Here is a 23,884-nt window from a genome sequence, read left to right on the forward strand (position 1 = left end):
GCTAATGGTGGAATAAGGCATTATGACATCGCAATCTCAGCTCTGGAATGTTGCTCTCATTGGGGTTCCAGAATCTGGCTAGTCTTTGAGATACTGGAATGTTGCTACTTTTGGGTTTTGGCCAGGTACTAGGGACCTAGATTGGCCACCGTGAGCTTGATGGACCATTAGTCTGACCCAGTAAGGCTATTCTTATGTTCTTATGTTCTCTTACAGCAATATTTTTCCTGCCAACAAAGCCTGCTGGAACATTGACACGACTGACTAAATTCAAGATTACGGCTGTCTCGCTTGCCTTTTATTAAAACTGGATTTATAGCATCTTACAAATGCTTCAGTCAGCAGTTGTAGCATGTGTTATTCAGGAAGAGACATTATAAGATGGATTTACTTTTCCAGTGCTGCACTGGTGAAGATAGATAGTATTATATGGTCATTTTATTGCACAGGTGTAGATTTTGGATTTAATTATCTTTCCCAACACAAGCTCAAGGTGAGTTACATTTCAGATAAAGGACATATTTCCCTTCCCCAGGGAGCAATTTTTAAAAGCGCCACTGAAATGTAAGTGTGACAAACAAGCGCACTTAGCACTAATTCGATAACAGTTTTAATGCATGTTATTGTGACTTAACGTAGGTTCCATCGTCTGTGGGGGCCTATTTACTACATGAGCGCAAAATTTAGCACACATCTATGCCCTTTAGTAAATGAAAGATCCCAAAAAGCATCAGCAGGATGGGAACCCAGGCTTTCCTGGGTCTCGCTGTTCCTCTAGTCCTAGAATCTTGGAAATGGGTCAGAGAGAGAGAATAAAACTCCTGAGGTGATAAACCCCACTCCTCTGGGAAAACAGCCAGAGAACGTGCAGCATTTCGGATTCCTTAGCCAATCTTTCTTTTTTTAATGAAGAAAAACAACAAAACTGGATCCACCAAACAATGGCGAGACTATGAGCTTTCCTCCAGGAACTTATGCAAACCTATTTTTAAACTACCGTAACCACATCCTCCATAGCTTAGCTTTTTGTTGCGTGAAAATAAAACCTCCTATTCGTTTTAAAAGTATTTCCATGTAACTTTATTGAGGACCAGATTCTATAAATGGTGCCTAAGTGCACCTACATTGTAGGCGCTGCTTGGCGCAGTTGTCAAACAACCATTAGACGCCACTTATAGAATCCTGCTTAGCGGCGCTTAGGTGGCTCGGCCCAAAACTAGACCAACTACCCACCTCCGTCCCACTACCCTCTGGCTCCACTCTACAGCTTGAGTTTTTGAGCAACGTTCTGGGCGTCATCATTGATTCCACTTTGTCCTTCAACGACCACCTCCAATCTTTGGAAAGAAATGCTTTTTCTGCCTTCATATGCTGAGGAAAATTAGATCCTGCTTCCATCAAAACCATTTTACCGTCCTTGTCCAATCCATCATCCTTTCCAGATTAGACTACTGCAACTCTATCTAGTTAAGCCTAACTAAGAAAAACCTTCACAAACTTCAGCGGATTCAGAATGCCGCAGCCAAGCTCATCTTCGCTAAAAGTAAATTTGACCATGTTTCTCCACTCCTGTCCAAACTTCACTGCCTCCCGATAACCGCCAGGGTCCACTTTAAATGTGCCTGTCTAGCTTTCAAGATCCTACACGGTATCCTCCCTCCCTTTATCCCTCTTACTTGGAATTCTTCAAACCCTAATACCATCAGACCCCTCCACAAATTAAAACTTTCCTTCCCCTCGCTAAAAGGCATTTCCCATTCAGGAAAGTTAGGGACCTCCCTCCCCTTCAAAATCACTGAGCTCTGGAACAACCTTACCTCCCCTCTTCGGAACTTGAGCTCTCTCCAAGTTTTCCGCAAACATCTGAAAACCTGGCTTTTCTCAAAAATGTAAGCCACTCTCCAACTCTGGTATCCCAAGTCCTCAAAATCTCTTCATATCTAGCTTCCCTAGTCCTCTAAACATTCTTCATTCTTTGACCTCTAACCCTTTATTGTAGTTCCTTCCTACTACATCTCCTGTAAACCGCACCGAGCTCTGCGAACGTGGAGAAGATGTGGTATACAAACCTAAGGATTAGATTAGATTAGATGCCAGTATATTTATTTATTTATTTTGATTTCTATCCCGTTCTCCCAGAAGCTCAGAACTGGTTACAAGTAGACATTCACAATCGTTTGAAAACAGACTAGTCATGACAACAAATAGGTTACAGTAGACAATAACAGAGCTTATTCTAGAGACCAGGTTTTAATTGGCCGAATGTACTGGTGCCTAACTCAGACGCCTAATGGTGTCAAAGTCAACCATGCCTATTCTCTGCCCCTAACCACTCCTACTTTTCAGGTAAGCATCACTATGAGCTTGGTGCCAAACTCTTAATTGGTTATTTTAATTTTTGATTGGCTGAAAAGTGGCATGGTCAATTACCATGCCAATTAAGCTAATTAAAAAGCGCAAATTCCGAAGTTAGGCGAATTGATTAACCCATTCTCAGGATTTTGTAGACATCTATCATATCCCCCCCCCCAGCTGTGTATATAAGCCAGTATACTGGCTAAGGGCAATTCTGCAAATATGCAAACCATCTTACATAGCCCACATAAGTGAAAGTTGGCTATTTTGTGAGTGGTCCGGGGCTGGAGTTGGCACTTACACAGTTAAGTGCCGATATTCAGCACTTAACCGCGACACTGGATGGTCATAACAGCAACATAAAAGTCAGTCCTATCTTTATGCAGTGCTGATTAAGCTGTTAAGCATTAAATATCACACTTAACTGCATAAGAGAGTGGACTAGATTCACAAAGCAAACCGATCGTGTACCGATCGGTGTGCGATCTCTTTACTATCAAATTTCCATCCGGCCTGATTCACTTAGCTCTCCTGTCATCCGCTTCGAATCCGTGGCTTCACAAATTTTTTGGTGTCTGTCTTCCACGTGTTCATACACAAATTCTCTGTCACCACACCCCAACACATAAATGTATTTGCATCCACATCATATAATTCAGTGATTGAGTATACATTTTTTCACTAGGACCCCTGATGAAGACATGTTGATCGAAACATGGACTGTGCTGGGTCCCACAATCTGTAAAAAGTGGTCTATTTGTACGCAACAAATTGTTTGTTTGTCCAAATAAACTTTGCCTGCATCTTGTACGTCCGTCTGCAGTTTTTCCTCTTGTCTTTGTTTCTCTGGTTATAGAAGTAAACCTAAACTTCACTAGTAATCATGGGAACTTTGACCTACTGTACATATTGGAGCTCCAGACATCACCACCTCAGTTTCTCTGTGAAAACATATAAAACAGAGAGCCTGCATTCAACTCGTTAATAGCAACAAGACATTCAAGACAAAGTTAGACAAGTTCCTGCTGAACCAGAACGTACGCAGGTAAGGCTAGACTCAATTAGGGCACTGGTCTTTGACCTAAGGGCTGCCGCGTGAGTAGACTGCTGGGCACGATGGACCACTGGTCTGATCCGGCAGCGGCAATTTTTAGGTTCTTATCTAGCTAGACCTACCTCCAGTTCGGCTTCATATCTGGGTAAGGAACGGAGACAAGTTTTGTATCCCTGCGCAACGATCTCCATGAAAAGCAGGACAGAGAATCTGCCCCGATACTAGCGCCGATGGATTTCTCAGCAGCCTTCAACACTGTGGACCACAATGGTCACGCTTGCACAACTACTGGAAACAGGTTCTTCATGGTTCAAATCCCATCTTTCAAATAATAGGTTCTATTAAGTGAAACCGCGTCGTCACCTTGAGTACTGGACTGTGAAGGACCACATGAATCTATATTATCGCCTTTTTTCTTTAATATCTAGCTGAGCTGTTTTGATTAATGGACTCAAAATTCTATATCTGCTATATGCTGAGGATGTGCAGTCACTCATATACATTATACCAGATCTAGCCACAGCTCCGAGTACATAAGAACATAAGAATTGCCGCTGCTGGGTCAGACCAGTGGTCCATCGTGCCCAGCAGTCCGTTCACGTGGTGGCCCTCCGGTCAAAGACCAGCGCCCTGAGACTAGCCCTACCTGCGTGCGTTCCGGTTCAGCAAGAACTTGTCTAACTTTGTCTTGAATCCCTGGAGGGTGTTTTCCCCTATGACAGAATCCGGAAGAGCGTTCCAGTTTTCTACCACTCTCTGGGTGAAGAAAAACTTCCTTACGTTTGTGCAGAATCTATCCCCTTTCAACTTTAGAGAGTGCCCTCTCATTCTCCCTACCCTGGAGGGTGAACAACCTGTCCTTGTCTACTAAGTCTATCCCCTTCAGTACCTTGAATGTTTCGATCATGTCCCCTCTCAATCTCCTCTGTTCGAGGGAGAAGAGGCCTAGTTTCTCTAATCTTTCGCTGTACAGCAACAACTCCAGTACCTTAACCATCTTAGTTGCTCTTCTCTGGACCCTTTCGAGTAGTACTGTGTTTTTCTTCATGTACGGCGACTAGTGCTGGACACAGTACTCAAAATGAGGGTGCACCATGGCCCGGTACAGCGGCATGATACCTCTATGACCTGTTCGTGATCCCCTTCTTTATCATTCCTAGCATTCTGTTCGCCCTTTTCGCCGCCGCCACACATTGCGAGGACGGCTTCATCGACTTGTCGATAAGAACTCCCAAGTCTCTTTCCTGGGGGGTCTCTCCAAGTACCGCCCTGGACATCCTGTATTCGTGCATGAGATTTTTGATTGAATGCCTGTCCTATAGCAACTCAGAATGGGCAAAACCCAATAAACTCTGTCTGAAACCCAGGTATAGTGGTGTAGCGAGAGTGAGAGGCGCCCCTCCCGCCCTCTTCTCTGCCCTCCAACCCCTTCCCTGCACTCCTTTAACATTCCCGGCATGGGCAGCAACCCCAACCTGCTGCTTGCGTTAGCACTGACTCTTCCTCTTATGTCACTTCCTAGGCGCGGGTTCAGGAAGTGATGTCAGAGGAAGAGCTGACATGAGCAGCAGGTTGGGGTTGCTTTACTGACTACTTGACCAGCCTCTCTTAACTTTTCCAGATATTTTTGCCTGTCTCCTTCTTTCTGCATTGACCCCAGAGGAGGACTCTTATCCCGCAAAGAGCAGGCCTCAACAATCAGCTAAGGCAGGGGTGGGCAACGAGGGCCGCAATCCAGTCGGATTTTTAGGAGTTTCCCAAAGAATATGCATGAGATCTACTCGCATACAATTAGAGGCAATGCATGCAAATAGATCTCATGCATATTCATTGGGGGAAATCCTGACTGGATTGCGGCCCTCGTTGCCCACCCCTGAGCTATGGGGTCATTTACTAAAGTTAGCACACTATCTGCCACAGGGCCCAATAAATTCCTATGGATCTTGCAGCAGATAGTATGTTAGCATGTGCTTTTAGCAATGGCCCCCTTAGTCTATAAGGTACTACCAGTCACTCTGTCCTTTTGTGAATTTTTACAATTCAAGCCACAGCTCATTGATGAGAAAAAGAAGTGCACAAGCCAATAGTACACCTGAATTTTGGCAGCAACAGTCTACTCTTCTCTATTACCCGGTTTCAGTGCAGTGTGAATAAACTGGAAGCAATGTCCAATCAGTATGTAAAAATTAACAGTGGATGAAGCTGGGGGGACGTGGAAAATTTGTCCCTGTGTCATTCTCTATTTTAGGTACAGCTGGAGGGCTGTTGTTTAAAGTCCATTGCACTGACCACTAGGCTGTCTCTGCTCCACAGGGACATTTTTGGGACCATTATTGTATGAAAGATGCTAAATGTTTTGTGCTTGCTTTTGTGATGTTCATATTTTGAACATTTCATTTTGGAAAATGGTTACTCATTTTAGACAATTTCAGCGCTAAAATATCCTCATGTATTTTTGAACAGGAAATTCTAACATTTCCACTAAATAGCCTAGAATTCGTGCCACGAGGGGTCCTTGAACTCCTAATGCAACTTCCAACATTTGTTTTGCTAATGATGGCGTCGCATGCAGAAATTAAAACAATTTTAAAAAATTAACAAATAAAAACCTGCTTGTTTCCATCCCCAAATAAACGGTTAACAGAAGCAAGTTCTCACTTTGAATCAGCAGCTGAAATCTAGGCAAATCTTGTGACCCCCTTCTTAACTCCACCTCTTACACGTCTCCATTGATGTAACCATGACAACTTCCTCATCATTTACCACTCTTTGTCAAGGTCAAGTACTAGAGATGCTGAAACATGTCTTATGGCTCGGGAGGGGGTCCCTTATACAGCAAGCTCCTGTGGGAACAAATGGTTCCTCTGCAGGATCCTCTTCTGATGCTCGGATGTGTTTCTACAAAGTAATCATGTCCGATGCGCGTGCTGTCCTCCTCTTCACTCAGAGAAGCTCAGGTTGAAAAATCATAGGGCTGCAGTTCTGTAAGCACAGTTGATTTCCTCTGTATCTTTTCTGGCTCCTTCCTAGAATATAGAGTGATTACAGAACTCATAAACCAATACGAAGGGCTTCTCTGAGCAACAAAGAAAAAATTTCAAACAAGAAGGCAAGCAGAGAAAATGGGCAGATATAAGACCTCACGGAAACCAAATTAGAAAGAATGAGTTTAACTGTTAACATCACCTCTGGAATCATAACCCATGACTAATTTGAAACACAATAATTGCCGTATTTTAAAATTTTACTCAAAGGAAAAAACATTAACAGGAAGCTGAATCATCGTTTTTTCGATGCCAAATATAACCTGGGTGTTTTAAGCTAAAATATGCAGATTTTTATGGAGGTTCGGAGATTGATGATGAGTGGGGGGGGGGGAGAAGTCCTGTGAGAAGAATGGGCTGGGGGCTTTACAGGAGGGAAGTGGATGAGGTTGGATTTTTATGCTTTTCTATGTCTTACTGAGGAATGGTAGTAGATCGCCTGTTAATAAATAAACGTTTAACAAGACTACCTTATAGTTCAAATCTGGTATTTTCTCAATGTGCAACCATACCACATTTTACCCTAGAATGCAATAAAAATCTTATATTTACAGTTCTGACCTGCTGAAACTTTGGGAAAGTATCTAGCAGTGATTAGATCAATAAATGAGGAGATAAGCTACAGACCTACATTAAAGGAGATTTTTTTTTTTTCAATGACCTTAGTTTCTACTTTTAATTCATTTGTATTCAGCAAATGTAGGTCAGTGAAGACTCAGCCTGCTTTAACCCACAGTATATTCCTGCCCTCTGCTGTTTGTCTTTAGAAATGACCAACATATTTGGACCCTTTAGTTATGTAAAACTAGAACCACTGAGGTGTAGCTGTAGAGCCATTTGAGTTAGAGTTACAGGTGAGAACTGAAAGTGTTCAAGAGACTGGATTATGAACTTTTGCTACATTTCCTTTTTTTTTTTTTTTTATTGATTTTCCAAACTACCATTGTGCAAACAAACAGTTCCAAAATACATATTACAAGAAAAGCACATTAAACTTATACTGCTACGTTTCCTCATATGCAAATTATACTGCCAAACTGTTTATCTCGATCAGCGATACTTTTTAGTACTATTTATTATTTTCATATACCCCTGCCCTTTGTTCAATCCTTAAATGTCTCTCTTTACTATAAATATTGTAGTTCCTCCCCCTTTCCATACATTTTTGAGTTAGTCTAATTATGTCTACGTGAGTCTATTGCATGTATATAATCGTGTTCCCCACTTTTATCGATGTACATCGCTTAGAAATGCTGATAAGCATTAGAATCAAATTTTAAATAAAACTCGAAAACTATCCCCCGCTTTTACTAACGCATAGCACGGGTTTTAGCGCCGGCAGCGGCAGTAACTGCTCCAGAATAAACCATCTTCTGTTCTCCTACTACTGTTCAAGTAGTATAATTATCAACAATGGATTACACAGGACAATTTTTTTTTTCCTTGGCGCCTTGGATTTTTTTTACCTGTTCCTGGGGTTATTTGCGGCGCTAATTCAGAAAATTGCATTGGATAAACTGCGTCAGTTCTAGTTAAACTAAACCTTAAGCTTATATACCGCATCCTCTCTATAAAGATAGAGCTCGGCACGGTTTACAGAAACTTTAAGGGGGAAAAAAAAAACATAATAAGAATCGGTGATTATAAAGAGAGCAGCGAAATTTACATTTTTGAGAATAGCCAAGTTTTCAGATGCTTTTGGAATAATTGGAAGGAGCCCAAATTCCGCAGCTGGGTAGGAAGGTTATTCCAAGGCTCAGTGATTTTGAAGAAAAGAGATTTCCCTAATTTTCCAGCAGAGCTAACGCCTTTTAATGAGGGGAAAGATAGTTTAAGTTTTAGGATTGATCTGGTAGCATCAGGTCTCACAGAAATCCAAGTGGAATTAGAGGAAGAAGAATGCCATGCAAGATCTTGAATGTTAGGCTGGCACATTTGAAGTGAACCTTAGAAATTACTCCAGTGAAGCCAGTGAAGTTTTGATAGTTTCTTAGATATGGTTGAATTTATTAATTTTTTTTTACTGCTATTTAAAAGATTTCTTCTGCAGAATCGGGATGTCATAACAAGCTTTCTTTTTTGAATGGGAAATTTATGTACAGTGGTATCTCGAAATCCAAACACCCCAGAACGCAAACGACTTGGAATCCGAACCTTTCTTTGTAGTAAATTTTGTTTTGGAATCCGAACTCTGCTTTGGAATCTGATCACCCTGCACATTGTATGTGTGTGTTTGTGTCCCAGAATCTGAATGCTGCTTTGGAATATTTGTTAATATTTTACCTTAAAATCCAGTGTATTTCCTGTTAAAATTTGAGTTTGTGGGACCCAGGAACGGATTAATCCAGTTTCTATTATTTTCAATGGGAAAAATTGTCTTGGAACTTGAACGGGGTTCTGGAATGGATTAAGCTTGGTGACAGGTCAATTGCGTGCAGACAAAAATGCGTGGACAACTCAGCGCAAAGACAGTAGCATGCAAACACAATTGCGTGCAAGGATATATCCGCGCAAGACAATTGAGCGCAACGACAACTGAGCGCGAGACAATTAAGCGCAAAGATAACTGAGCGCAATGACAATTCAGCGCACCCCTAGATAACACCTGGCGAACGAAGGACACGCGCACGTCCAGCACGTTAACACATGATCACGTCAACGCATTTTCAGTGTGGTTCTCTTGAGTCTTTGCGTTTTCAATATAAGTCACGTGAATGCATTATCTTTACTATGGTTACGTTTCTTCATTATATATGTCCTCCGAACAGCCCGCATTCCTTTCGCTGCCTGACCGTGTCCGTTATAGGTGAAGATCTGGTTTTGCTAGTACTTCATCTATAACGAATATTTGTCTAGCGCGGATTTTTCTTGCCTCCGGTGAGAGTGAACGTGCGTCCACAGTTCTGCATTTACAGGTATGTTTATATTTTCGGTTTACGCGCGCGGACCGTATATTTTAATGTCGCTCCCTTTGCAAGCTATCCGAGATGCGCGCTACACAATCGCAAGAAAAGCGAGGGTATAATAATAAAACTGAGCGCAACCGTTTATATTTTTGGGATGTTTATATTTTCGGTTCACGCGCACCGTATATTTTAATGCCGCTCCCTTTGCAAGCTATACAAGGGATCGAAATTACCCACATTTTTTGTGTGTATAATGACTTTTGTTTCACAACTATTTGTCTACTTCCTTTCCTATAATATACACTGGCATAAATTTGTAAAGGTTTTGAACAGACTGTTTGCCTTTCCATTTTTGCCAAGTTATGTCATACTATGTTAGCCATGCTTTATAATATTGTTTGTCATGCTATGTTTTACTATATTATGCTTGCCATGCTATATCTCACCATACCATATTTTGTCATATTATGTTTTGCCATGCTTTATTAACTATGTTTTGCCATCTCTGTCAGACAATGTTTGCTATGTTTGACAATATTTGATATGCTAGGGGAGAGTGTGGTGCAGTGACTAAAGCTACAGCCTCAGCACCCTGGGGTTGTGGGTTCAAACCCACGCTGCTCCTTGTGACCCTGGGCAAGTCACTTAATCCCCCCATTGCCCCAGGTACATTAGACAGATTGTGAGCCCACCAGGACAGAAAGGGAAAAATGCTTGAGTACCTGAATAAATTCATGTAAACCGTTCTGAGCTCTTCTGGGAGAATGGTATAGAAAAATAAATAAAGCCTATTGTAACCCATTTAGGTATAGATTGTTTTATTCTCTGTGGCAGAAGGGGTACATTTGGCCAGATGATATGCATTCTTGGAAGCTACTGTAATTGCAGTCAGTTCTTGTTTCAATCTGGTAAGCTCCCCGTGCATACAGGCAAAAGTAGAACACCTTGCCTTGGGATATAGACAGTCTAACAAAAGGCAAGGGAGAAGTCTTTTCAACCAATGATAAAGTCTTTATTCAAAAACTGTTGTCCCAACAAGGTTCCTAGTTTTGGCGTACTGAAGACGGGGCAAACTCTAATACTCCATATGGCTTGCCTTAGGTTAAAGGCATCACAGCTATTGCACCGAATGAAACTCATATTGCCTGGATGGAATGAGGTAGCACACCTGAACTATGACAATAAATACCAATCGGAGAGAAACATGCCATCAGATATCCTCCTTCAGGTGTTAAATGGTATACTTCCCAAAATAGTACAGGAATGGGGAGAGGGGGGTTGTTTATTTTACTAAGACAATGTCCCGCAAACTTTGTTGAGCTGCAGCACACTAAAAGTAGTGGCCGCGGCTCGAGGCATCCGGAAGTGCATGGACGTCGATGCGACGATATCAACGTGCAAGAATGATATCAGCACGTCAACTTCCGTGCATGTACAAAGGCCCTCCAGATGGGCCCTGAGCTGGCAGTGGAAGGTGCTGGCAGGGAAGATGCGCAGAGAGAGGGAGAGGTGCTGGAAACACGTCCTGTAGGTGGCCGGCTAGCGCCTCTCTTCCTTCCCAGTATCTCGCGGCATACCTGAAATCTCAGGAGGCACACAGTTAGCGATACACTGGTCTAAGATCTAAGTCCAGTTCAGAAACTCTGGTATACCCTGGTGAAAAGGAAGCAATGTAGGAAAATAAAGAGGAAATGGGCAAGTATAAAATCTATAATGAGTAAAATAAGAACGTAAGAATTCTCATACTGGGACAGACTGACGGTCCATCAAGCCCAATATCCTGTTTCCAACATGAACCAACCCAGGCCCCAAGAACCTAGTTGGATCCCAAGTAGTAAAACAGATTCTATGCTGCTTATCCTAGGAATAAGCAGTGGATTTCCCCAAGCCATATCAATATTAGCCTAAGGACTTATCTTTTAGGAAATTATCCAAACATTTTTTTAAACCCTGCTAAGCTCATTTCACCACATTCTCTGACAATGAATTCCAGAGTTTAATAACACATTGTGTGAAGAAATATTTTCGCTGGTTTCTTTTAAATCTACTACTTAGTAGCTTCATCGCATGTCCCCTAGTCCTAGTAATTTTGGAAAGAGTGAACAAGCGATTCACATCTACCCTTTCCACTCCACTCAGTATTTTATAGGCCTCTATCATATCACCCCTGAGCCATCTCTTCTCCAAATTGAAGAGCCCTAGCCGCTTTAGCCTTTCCTCGAAGGGAAGTCGTCCCAACCCTTTTATAATTTTTGTCACCTTTTTCTGTACCTTTTCTAATTCTGCTATATCTTGAGATATGATGACCAGAAAATCAGAAATATATATGATTCAGAATAACTTTTTTTTTTAACAAGATGGAAGGCTAGAACACTTTCTGTGGCTATGCCAATTCTTTGAAATAAGCTCCCAGTTGAGGTATGGCAAGGGCTCAATCTTTTAATGTTTTAGAAAAATCTGAAAGTATTTTTGTTTTCTGCCCAGCAGGAGAGCATGGGATAATATACTGGCACATTCCTAGGCAGAAAGTGGGGCCTTTATGAGGCTATTAGCTTTTAACTTTACAGCTTACTCCTGGGGGATTCCAATGCTATTGCACGTTGCAGAATTTATGTAGACTTTTCTTCTTGTGCAGCATTCTGTTTCTGCCCCGTAGAAGTCTGCACAGGGACCAGGAGGCAATGGCGACTCACAAATTCCCTCCCATTCATCTTCTATCTCCATCTTCTACCTCCTCACAGCACACACACGTACACCCCATGACAGTGCTGATCACTACAAGGACTGGATCTGAGCATTGGGGGTGCCCTCCTCTTTCTCCATGCAGTGAGAATCTTACATTCAGTATTATAATGGCAGAAGAGGGTGCAATGTGATTCATAGCTTTTTCCTCCTGCTCCTCTGCTTTCGGCATACAACACAGAGGTCTTCACAGGAACGGGGATTGCAGGAATCCTGCAGGGATTCCCCCCCCCCCCCAGGTCTATAGGATTCACACGGGGATCCCCCCAGGCTCACGGGACTCCCATGGGGATCCACCCACCCACCCCCAGGCTTACAAGCTTGGAAAGAGAATTAGTAGAAAATAGACAAAAGCTGAAACTGGGATCAAAATGATGGAAAAACAAAATGTCCCACAAGCTACAGCAAGGGAGATGTTCATTTTGAAGGGGGCTAAGCTCAAAGCAGAAGGCACAGCCCCCTCTCATGGTTATGCCACCAATTGTGTTTAATACAAAATGAAGTACTTGCTGAGTTTCTTTTGGGGTTTCCAGTTCAGTTTTGGCACATTTTTCTTATGCAACCATTGTCCTGAAAAGTGCCTCTCTCAATTCTGCTTTAAATGATTTTGATGCTGTATTGTTTGATTCTTTACTCATTGCTGCATTAAAAATCATGTGTAAATCTTGTTTTCTCTACAGATATGAGCTTTATATGGCCAAAAAATCCAACTCTTATTTCTTTTAACAATAAAAGGTTGACCCTACAGTCTCATGACCTAATGTCTATTCTAATTCTTTCCAGTGATGTATGCATCTCTTATTTGTGTTCACTGTTATTTGTTTATATTGAATTTTATTGTTGGTTTAAATAAACTGACTTAAAAAAAAAAATCAAAACTGTCAATCGTGAGTGCTCAGAGCGCGAGGGAGCAGGGCCTAGGTGTACTTGGTGTGGCGGGGGAGGCCCCGACTGCCCCAGCTGCAGCTTCTTCGGCGTCGGAGAGGAAGGAGAGGTTGGCCCGACTTTCCGCAGGGGCTTTGGGGACAGTCTTCTGAGGCTCGAAGCTCTCTTCCTGGCAGCCACTGCCAGCAGCGCTCCGCACTGCCTTCCTCCCGCCGCCCAGAGTAGATGTCTGTATGTCTGTTTTTTTTTTAATTTGTCTCTCTCTCCTTGGACGCTGTCTTCTGTCATTCTTTGTGTCTGTGTCTCTCCCTGGTCCCCTGTCTATCCGTCTTTCTTTCTGTCTGTCTGTCTCCCTGTCTCCCCCTGCTTGCCAAAGCAGCCCCCTTTCCCTCTCCCCCTGTTCTGCAATGCCTACCTGCTCCATGGCCCATTCTGTTTCCCCCCCCCCCCAATGATTGCTGTCTGCACTCAGCACAACCCTCCCACCAAAACAGCCCCCTTTCCTGCCTGCTCCATGGCCCTTCTTTTTCCTCTTCCCCTCCCTCCATCTATGGTTCCTGCCACCACTGCCGCTCCTGTTCAAAGCGGCCTGCTGAGATTCGCGGCCTGCTGTAGTGAACCTCGCAGGCCGCTATCCACCTCAGTAGCATGTTCCCTCTGACGCGATCGCGTCAGAGGGAACATGCTACCATGTGGAGAGCGGCCTGCGAGGTTCGCTACAGCCGGCCATGACCGCTGCGGCTGCTTCATAGGTGGTGCGGGGAGGCCAGGGGGGCGAGCGATCCTTCGGGGTGGGTCGGGGCATCAGGCCTTCAGGGTGGGGCGGGCGGGCAGGCAGGCAGGCTTTCAAGGGGGAGGGGGTGACAGGCAGGCAGGCCTTCAAGGGGGGACAGGCCTTCGGGGGGGTGCAGGCCTTCGGGGGGTGCAGACCTTCAAGGGGGGGACAGGCAGGCAGAAGGTGTGCGGAAGAAGGGGCGAGTATATACGGCGAGTATATAACAAACTCTATATTTTAACTGTAAAAGTTGGGGGGTCGTCTTATGCGCCCAGTCGTCTTATACGCCGGCAAATACGGTATATATATACTATAAAGACATTAGTAGGCCTCAATATATATATACACACACAATCTCTGGAAGGTTTGCACCACTCTCTCTATGCCTCAGTAGTAAGATCCCCGAGGTGCCAACTTCCCGTCTTATATTCAAATTTAAGGAGCTACAGCATGTGTTTTTAAAGGATCGTGTGGGGGATAATTATGGTCGTTGAAGTAAAAAAATATATAGATATCGGGAGAGGAACTCATGTTGAATATGTAACTAGGGCGCCAAATATCTTGCAGTAATCCTGGTGTATTCCGTACTATGTATGCCCAGTAATCTTATAGGAAAAAAAACAAGCAATAACTATGAAAAAAAAATAATTATGCGCAGTAAGCACAAACGAAAGAAAGAAGGAACGACATTCCCTTCCCGCCTTCACCAGAGTACAACGGTCCCCCCGCCGCGCATGCGTACAGTGTATTCGGCAACCATCGAGTTCTGTGGGTTAGAACGCCCTCCAATTCTCCTGCTAGTCTATTATTTATTTATTTATTTATTTTCTAAACTTCTATACATGAATTAATTTCCACACAAACCACAGGAAACTTTTTTGAGGTGCAAGTGCTGGTTCTTATTTAGAGACAGCGTAGCTAGTTCTCCCGCCCGTTCCAGGCGTGACCTTTGCCCCCCTCGAGCCCCTGGGTAACCCTGCGCTTCTCCCTCGCTGCGACGGCGGAGGAGTTCGGGAGCGCGCACATCGTTTCGTGTCTGTTACGGACTTAAAGTAAGTTCTGTCGTTCCGGCGTTGTTTTTTTTCGGTACGGTCTACGTTTCCCCTCCCGGAGCGTCCCCATTCCCCCTTCTCTCATTTAGGCAATGACGTTTTCGGCGGTGGTGCCGAAACTTTTTTGTCATATTAGTGTTGCCCGAGTATCGATTCCCCTCCCCCCATCCTGTGTTTGAGGCTGCGCGAGCTTTCCCCCCCCCCCCCCGTGACGTTCCTACGGACTGACGTAAGGAGGAAGAGGAAGTGAATCGCTCCGAATTCCGCACGTGTTCACCCCCCATCCTTTCTACTAATTTGGTGGGGTTGGGGGCCTTTTTTAGTGTTACCTCAAGGCGAATTGTACACTGGTAGTTAGTTCCCTGTCCCCAGAGGGCTAGATTTATTTATTTAGTTAGTTATCATTTATTCATATTTCAATAAAATACATATTGAACAAAAACAAGAGTCTTATCACATTACTAAATATAAATGAAATTATGAACAGTTTAACAATTTCCAACACTAGTGTGGAGAGACAATTTCACAATCAGAAGGAATTATACTTTAAAAGACAATTCTAAAAAATAAAGTAGTGACTCATCCCCAATTGTAATATGGACTAGCATAATAGGATTCACTTGGCAATCTGCATTACAATCCCCTTTCCTTTTAGGAAAAAATGTAGTTGGGAGGGTTTGTAGAATACATAAGAATTTTGATCTAAATCCAGAACACTGCGGTCTGTCTTATTTTTGGTCTAAAAAAAATGGGAACACATTACCCCTTACTATCAAAAACTTCACTGGTTGCTAGTGGAGTCCAGAGTTCTGTTCAAGTTCTCCTGCATTAGTTACAAAGCAGTTTTTGGGATGCTACTTGATTACCTTGACTCCCAGTTTTCCATGAACAGGAGCACTCGTAGAATAAGCTATTTAACTACCCTTCTTTTAAATCATGTCAATACAAAAAGTTTTTTGACAGAATTTTATCATTCCAGGCCGCTAAACTAAATGCATGGCTTGGAAGATTAATACTTGAGGCCACTTCCTACTTTGACTTTAGAAAATCACTAAAAACACACCTGTTTGACACGTTTTCCTCTTAGTCATGTTACTGTCAAATCCATCATGAATTTTTAACAGCTTTTTATATACCAACTGAGTTATTGTCTTAACTTCATTGATTTTACCTGATTTAATCCTATTGATTGATTTTTATTCTGTATTTAGATATTGACTGTTTATTCTGTATTTTAATTATTGGCTGTATGTATCCTTTGTTGTGAACCGCTTCAAACTTTTGGTATAGCGGTATACAAGAAATAAATTATTATTATTAAATAGATCAAACATTTACAAGGGTAGTATAGCTGGAATTTTGCTCCCAATGCTTTCACATTTTCTTTCATCTCCAGGAACCTTTTTCTTCTTGTGTGGTTCTTGAAACATCAAAATTTTACTATTCAAAAAAAAAAAAAGAGACTTCTTTCAACCTAAAAAAAAGGCAAAGATGTGCTTCCTTGTCATGATGGAATACAAATGTTACAAGAAGCGTTGAGCACATTATAACTTCCTCTTGAGAGTTCTCCAATATATTTGAAATATCCAATGGACTTAAAGATACTGCCTGAGGCTAAGCTTCAGGATCAGAAGAGGAAGGTTGTTGGTTTTTTGTTGTTTTTTTTTGTAAAGAAACTGGCAGAAAGTATATTTTATGCAGAGGAGGAAATCCATTATCAGGATACTTAAACACTTCTTTCATAAATTTATTTAAAAAAATTTAGGTGACATAGTCAGTGTCTTGGGAAAATTCAAAAGTCTTAAATTCAGTTGTTTAGTATAGTTCTCAAAGTTTTCTACTTTTCTCAGCAAAACTAATTTGTCCTGCATGATAGATCCAAAGTAGATTTTACTCCTTGCACCAACTGTTCTAATGAGTTAATTTTTTCTCCCTGGGTCTTCAGGTCCTCTTCAAATTTTTCTAACTTTAAAGTTTGAGCCTGAGCAAGAGGAAAGATTCCCAGACATACCTTATAAAGGCAATCTAGCACGGTCCAAATGGTATCCAAGGTAATCTCAGCAGGTCTAACAAGGGGCTGTATAGCTGGTATTTCCTCTCTCTGCTGTGGCTCCATTAAAGATAATAATAATAATAATTTTATTCTTATATACTGCCAAAGCCACGAAAGTTCGAGGCGGTTTACAACAAGAAGCGCTGGACAATCAGCGAAGAGGTCACAATTCTAAGTCGTCAATACAATCTACATAATGGAAGAAAAGGTTCTCAAAGTCATCATTGCAGTCTTGCATAATGGAAGAAGTGGAAAGCTATATTGATCTTAAGGTTACTGGTTGAATTAGCAGAGGTATAAAAATTCTTAGTTTACAAACTGATTGAACAAACTCGTTTTTACCAGTTTTCTAAAATTGAGGTAGGTTGAGGAGTGTATGATGATGTTAGTCAGCTAATCGTTCCATTTGCCTGCCTGGAAGGCAAGGGTTCTGTCCAGGAATCTTTTGTAGCGGCAGGTCTTTATTGTTGGATAGGTGAACAGATGTATTCTTCGTGTGGGCCTAATAGAACTTGCCAGGTTAAAGATCTTCCAGCCACAGATTCTTTGGGGGCCAGCGAGCCTGATAGCTCCAAGGACAGCAACGAATCCACCGCCAACGTTGCTGCTGACATTCCCCTCTCTCAGCTGCAAGGGAGGCGCTGGTCCTGCAGGACTTAGTGAAATCTCGCTTCCTAAAGCTGACACTTCCTTTACATCTGGCTCAGCAGGAGCGCCCTGAGGTAAGGATGTAAGGAAGCCCATGAATACTCTCTGCCGCATTAAGGTAGGTTCAGGCTATCGGGCTGAAACAGCCACCCTACCTCTTCTTTTCGGCATAACAAATTGTTGCTCAAACAAGCTATAAAGCAAAAAAAAATATCTTCTCTGGTAAGAACGAAACTCAGAGTGTCCTTCCACTACAATGCCATCTTGTCTGGAGGGCTAGATTTATTGAAAAAAGCATTCCCATATCGCTGAGCAGCACTCATTAGGTCACCTGTTAGTGGGCAGAGAGAGGCCTTCTGTTTCTGTGGATTCAGCTGTTTAGGCTTTCTCATACCCTTTCTAAGAGATCATTTATCCCATCCTTTACTCTTTTAAAACTTTTCAAAGCAGCTTGAAGATTGATCCAATCTGATTTTTGCCTTGGTGCTTTTGTGAACGTTTAGTTCTGCTTTCCCTAGAGAATTACTGCTATTATTATTATTTCTTATTTCTATAGTGCTACCAAACATACAGTGCTGTACAGAGTCACGAAAGAGACAGTGCCTTCTCAAGGGAGTTTACAAACAATCTAAACAGACAAGACAGACAAACAGATGCCATAGATACAGTTAGGGGGAATGGTTAATCTGCTGGCTAGGATGGTGCTTTAAGTCCACAGAAGTAATGGAGCAAAACTGGATCTGCCTGTTACAGTTATCTGCAATATCTCAAATCAGTTATTCAAAAACTTAGGAGATCACAACCCACTATAACGTTTTTAGTGACAGACTGCTGTAATTTGCAAATGCCAAGTTTTGTGGCCCTTGGTGCCTCCTCTTCCCTTGGGGTTTTATTTGTATCCCAGTATTATTCAGGTTTGAACCTGATTAGTTTTCAGGATCTAACACATTTAGGTACATGGCTACCTACAGCACATCCACCATAACTGGGGAACAGAATATCATCATCATTGAAATGTACCATACAATTTATATTTGGACAGTATTGTCTGTTACTCATTCTGTGCCCCACTTACAAATTGTTGAGATTGTGGATTCAAACCCACACTGCTCCTTGTGACCCTAAGCAAGTCACTTAATCCCCCCATTGCCCCAGTTACATTAGATAGATTGTGAGCCCTCTAGGACAGACGGAAAAATGCTTGAGTACCTGACTAAATCCATGTAAACCGTTCTGAGCTCCCCTAGGAGAACGGTATAGAAAATTGAATGAATAAATTTATGTTTTTAGTTTGGAAAATCCACTATGAAAACTTAATATGCTAGTAATTGTCCAGCAAACTAACTTATTTAACCATGTTTTAATTTTAGAATGCGTTACGTGGCCGCTTACCTGCTTGCTGTCCTTGGTGGCAACAACAGCCCTTCAGCCAAGGACATAAAGAAAATTCTAGACAGTGTTGGCATCGAGGCTGACAATGAACGCCTGAATAAGGTTTGTTTTTGGGTATCTAGTTACTAGTGGCATTACATATTATGGATTTTAAAGCCAGTCCCTGCCTGCTATAGTTGCAAACTTATTTTGGGGGTGAATAAATGAAAGTATTGGATGCTTATAACTTGTATGTATAGTGCTTTGGGTTAGTTGAATATGCATTTGTTTGCAATTCCAATAATTGTGATATGTTTCAGCTGCTCATGTGATGCAATGCAGTCAAAGATGCAGCTGTCATCTGCATCTTTTTTCATCCCTTCCGCACTTGCTGAGCTTGCTTAAGTAATCAGGGCTGAGTAAACTAGGAAAGCGTAAAAAGATGACAAGAAGCATGTAATTATAGGGGAGACTGGATGGACTATTCGGTTCTTTATCTGTTGTCATTTACTATCTGTTTGAGAGTTGTTCCACTCCCAAAATAGTGCTGTATATTTGTTTGGTTTTTTTTTTTTAATGCTAAAGCATTGTCAACCTAATGAATGTAGGGCAAATCATTTCTGCACATTCTACAGCTCATGAAGTAATAAGGAAATTAGACCTGTAAATGGAAGACCTGTAAAATAACAAGAGCAGGGGCTATGTTGTGAATGTGGATTTCAGGAGGTTCGAAGATTCCTTCCCTAACTCTTTTTTGCATATTTTACTACAAAATCAACAGCTTAAGATCTTCTTTGATACCTTCCTCTGTTAAAGTCATCTATTCATCATTCTACATCTTGTATCCCAAAATGGGCATCCTTTGATCCAATCTGTTATTTCTCATGCAAAGCTGCTTTCCTCATCTCTGGGTCTTCTCCCTTCTATCGTTAATCTTAGCCTCTCTGTTATCTATATGAAAAGATGTATTAGGAAGTCATTCTTTGTCTAATCAGAGATAATCAGTTGCATAGATTTTTATGTTCTCTGTATTATTTTCTTGCTTACTGGCATTCTAAAAAATACATATCAACTTCCACTGGCAAACACTTGTTTTTTCAGATTAACAGAGTGAATTCCTGGGAAAAACTTGTAACTCTCTCCCCTTTTTTCTCCATGCAAAAGGTTATCAGTGAACTTAAAGGAAAAGATGTTGATGATGTTGTCAATGCAGGTAAAGCCATGTCTGATTTGTAATAACACAAAATATAGCAAGACAATGTTCATATCAACTTTTTATATCATTTATATATTTATATATATATATATGTATATGCATTTTCAGGCCTTCAGAAATGCCAGTATTAGCCAACAGTTTTCAATGGCTAAAATATTTCATTTGCACTAGCCTCGTCATCAGACCCAGTTGTATACTTTTTTTTTTTTAATTTTTATAACTTATAAAGTGCTGAATGCTACGTATTTTCGTTTCACTTATTTTTATGAGTTAAACTTATCTTTTTTTTTAAAGCTGTTCACATCGGAAAGGGACCTGTTACTTCAACATGTTTCGCCGCTAGAAGAGTCCCCCCTTGTAACTTACTGCACCATCCCGAACTTTAGTAATCAGTAGATGTATGTGTAGAAGGATTTACAAAGATTTTACTGCTTAGTTATATTCTTTTTCTGTTACAGAAAGTGGCAGTCATGGGCAGCTGCTTAATATTAGTAATGCTTATATGGTTTGTTTCAGAAACATTAAGTAAATGTCAGATGGTGACTCGCTGATAGGTCAGCACTCATTTGTGATGAGGACCGAGGCTTTATTTCCAGGTCAGGCCTCTGTCATTCTAGGCAGGTTGCAGCTGGGGATACTGTAGAGACAAGAGTTTATTCCCTGATGAATAGGAAATTCCAGTCACTAGGGCTGTGAAGTCAGTACACCAAACTTTCAATTCCGACTCAAGTGTCAAGACTACAACGGGAACTCACGGCAGCCATTTTGATGATGGCTGTGCATAGAGCAGAAGGGTAGGATGATCGATCCTGCCCCGCGTCGCCGCTAGTCCACCAAGTAAGGTCTGGGGAAGGTCCGGGACACAGGAGGGAGGCAGGGGTGGGTCAGAGCCAGCCCTAAAAATTATCCGCGATTTTTCAATATTCACGGGCTGGTTCTGCCCCTAACCCCCGCAAATATTGAGGTTCTGCTGTAATGCTAAATGTGTTGGGTTTTGGAGTGAGGATTTCCCTGATTATATATTTTTGACAGAAGCCCAAAAGGAGCAGAAAGAAATGCATGGACAAAAATATTAGTTGTGATCAGGACCAAACAATTGGTCCTTACAAGTTCTCCTGAAAGAATGCAGATAATGTCTTATAAACACTCTATATGAAATCCAAGAATTGACTTGCTATTGACTGGAATTCTGTTTATCCACAGGTCTTGCCAAGCTTGCTTCAGTCCCAGCAGGTGGTGCTGTTGCTTCAGCTCCTTCAGCTGCTGCTGCCACTAGTGGGACTACACCAGCAGGTATGATAATGACAGCTTTTGAAAACCTGTTTTGCTGCTTATTGTACAGTTTATTGCTGATTTCTGCAAAGGAATTGAATTTAACTCTTTATTTGGCATTGTTGCTCAGAAGCAACATGTGTTTTCTATGGCTCTTATGGGAGTTTTGCATCTCCAAATGCCTGTTACTTGGCACTGTTGATCCTATTCAACATCATGTTACGTAAAACAGCCGTTTTCACCATCTGCCAATTAAAGGGTTAAAGATGGACCAAATATAATCAGAGATCTAATTGTGCTTTCTGTCTTGCCCTCTAATCATCTCCTGCGTTTCCATTATGATATTGCCAATCCATTTCTTTTTATATTCAGATCAAAGGCAATATGTAGGTTTTGTTTATCACATTATTTGCCATTTCTAGTTATGGTTTTCATGTTTAGTCCATTTTGGCCAACTAGAAATAGGTCAAATTGTAGATGAGACCTTTTTTTTCACTGGGCAAATTCTGTACATAGTTTTCAGGAATTATGCTCAGTATTGACCTGATAAAAGAAGTGTAGCATTTAAAGAAGTTATAGGTGTTTGCACTTTTAAAAACAAATTATAAAAAGGAAGCCATATCACATGTAAAATATGAACTCACAATCCTATAGCATTACATAAACCAATACTTAAAATGTTTGTATAGCAGAAAAATATTTGTCACCAGATCTCGAACATTTGCTCAGCCTTAATACTATAAGAAAAGAGTTTAAGACTGAACTGAACCTTCTCCCATGCATTTAAGGAAAGATTAGCAAATTTTCAGAATGTTTAATATTAGTCTTTAATACAGAAAGCAGTGGGTTTCATGGAATATACAGTCCTTGCTGAAAACATTCCCAGTCTGATTTCTCTTTAGAGGCATGATGCCTAATTTGGCTACAATGCCCACTTCATCTTCTCAAATGTTGACTGAAATACAATATGTCTACTACCCAAAATATCCTATGTGCAGAATTGGTTCCCTTTGAAAGAGATCACCCTGCTCCTGGATTTTTGGTTAGTCCAGAAGAAGCCTACCTTTTTAAAATAGGTCTTTCTTGAGGACTTACATGTTGCAGACCATCATAAGGAAGACTTACTGTTTGGGTGCTGCAAAAGGGCAAGAGGAAATCGCTGGGCCAAGGAAATATTTGTGCTGGTGGATCTAGCAGTATTGGCTTCTTCAGTTCATTCATTTGAAAGTCACTAAAGTCGTCCCCCTTGTCCTTAGTCCCTGCACTTCTGCTTAACAATCCAAGTGTTTGGCAACCTCAAGGCAATTTTGTCTTACAGTGGTATTTCCTTCTCAGATTATAAGGTTGTGAGTGGCACTTCTATCTATATAATTGATAGATTTCTCATAGCATCTCATAAATATAGTAGAAAATCTCATGCCCTGTTTATTTTTCCATCATTCCAAGGCATTAGCATTTCAGGCAACCTCCTACGATAAAGAATTCCGATCGCTGTTACGTAAAGCCTGCTCCTACAAACATTTTAGAACTTTGCTGAAAACCTATCTTTTTTCAGAATATCTGGCTAACTAGTTTTAGGCATTCCTTATGTTATTTTATTGTTAATCTTTGGTTAATCGCGTTGAACTTCTGGTTACGCAGTTTATAAGCATGATGTCATGCTATTAATATTAATTAGATATTTGCTTTTCTGTGTGTTTAATCTTGCAGCTGAAAAAAAAGAAGAAGAGAAAAAGGAAGAATCAGAGGAATCGGATGAAGACATGGGATTTGGGCTCTTTGACTAAATGCTTTTATTTCTGAAATAAATGTTTATTAATAAAAGAAAAAAACAGTAAAAGTTCACATGGTGCTCGCACTTATTGCTTGTGTGGGTTTGGCCTTGAATGGTAATACACAAGACCTTCCTGCTTTTCTGGGGCCAGAGAAGAAAAAGCGCAACCAAAATCAGCTATTCAAGTTGGGTGCCCTGGCTTCATGATAGGACATGGAATGCTTTCTCCTTCATGCTGCTGTGACATTGCGGTCCATGTTCTTCAGGCAGAGTCTAGTTGCTATAACAGAAGAGCCCAGTTACCTGCAATTAGCCTTGGCTTATGTTTTAGACCTGATATAATACCTTTGCTGTTGAGTAGGTCAAAGCAATTTACAATTCAAATTAGGAAGAAGAAAGGCATGCCAAATCTATTAGCTCGAATAGATCATGCTTTTGTTGGTTGACTTAGCAGAAACTTATTTTGGTTAACAAATGTGTCATTGAAGGAATGTCATTGTCAAATTTTCCTAAGAGAAACTTCAGTGGTTTTTCTTCATGGCAGGGATACATACTTTCAGTGGTAGCATTTGAAAAGAACAGCTAGGAAGTAGACATATTACTGCAAAGGAGTTTTTGTTTGTTTGTTTTATCCCTTTGAACTTCTGGTCCAGCCAGGAGCCTTCATTTGCAAGTACCCAGGGACTTACTTTCATTTTATTTTCCTTTCTCCCTCTCAACTTGCCTACCTAGACATT

General features: G+C 41.4%; 1 protein-coding gene across 1 annotated transcript; it reads left to right on the forward strand.

Moving 5' to 3' along the window:
• Window positions 1-14,668: 14,668 nt before the first annotated feature.
• On the forward strand, window positions 14,669-23,218 carry LOC117347699 (60S acidic ribosomal protein P2-like). The gene is made up of 5 exons (XM_033918953.1): window positions 14,669-14,813; window positions 18,885-19,008; window positions 20,050-20,098; window positions 21,305-21,394; window positions 23,084-23,218. The coding sequence occupies exons 2-5, from the start codon at window positions 18,886-18,888 to the stop codon at window positions 23,158-23,160; spliced, it is 339 nt and encodes a 112-aa protein (XP_033774844.1). The 5' UTR covers window positions 14,669-14,813; window position 18,885; the 3' UTR covers window positions 23,161-23,218.
• The last annotated feature ends 666 nt before the right edge of the window (window positions 23,219-23,884 follow it).

The sequence above is a fragment of the Geotrypetes seraphini genome, chromosome 13 (genome assembly GCF_902459505.1).
Source record: "Geotrypetes seraphini chromosome 13, aGeoSer1.1, whole genome shotgun sequence".
Lineage (NCBI taxonomy): Eukaryota > Metazoa > Chordata > Amphibia > Gymnophiona > Dermophiidae > Geotrypetes > Geotrypetes seraphini.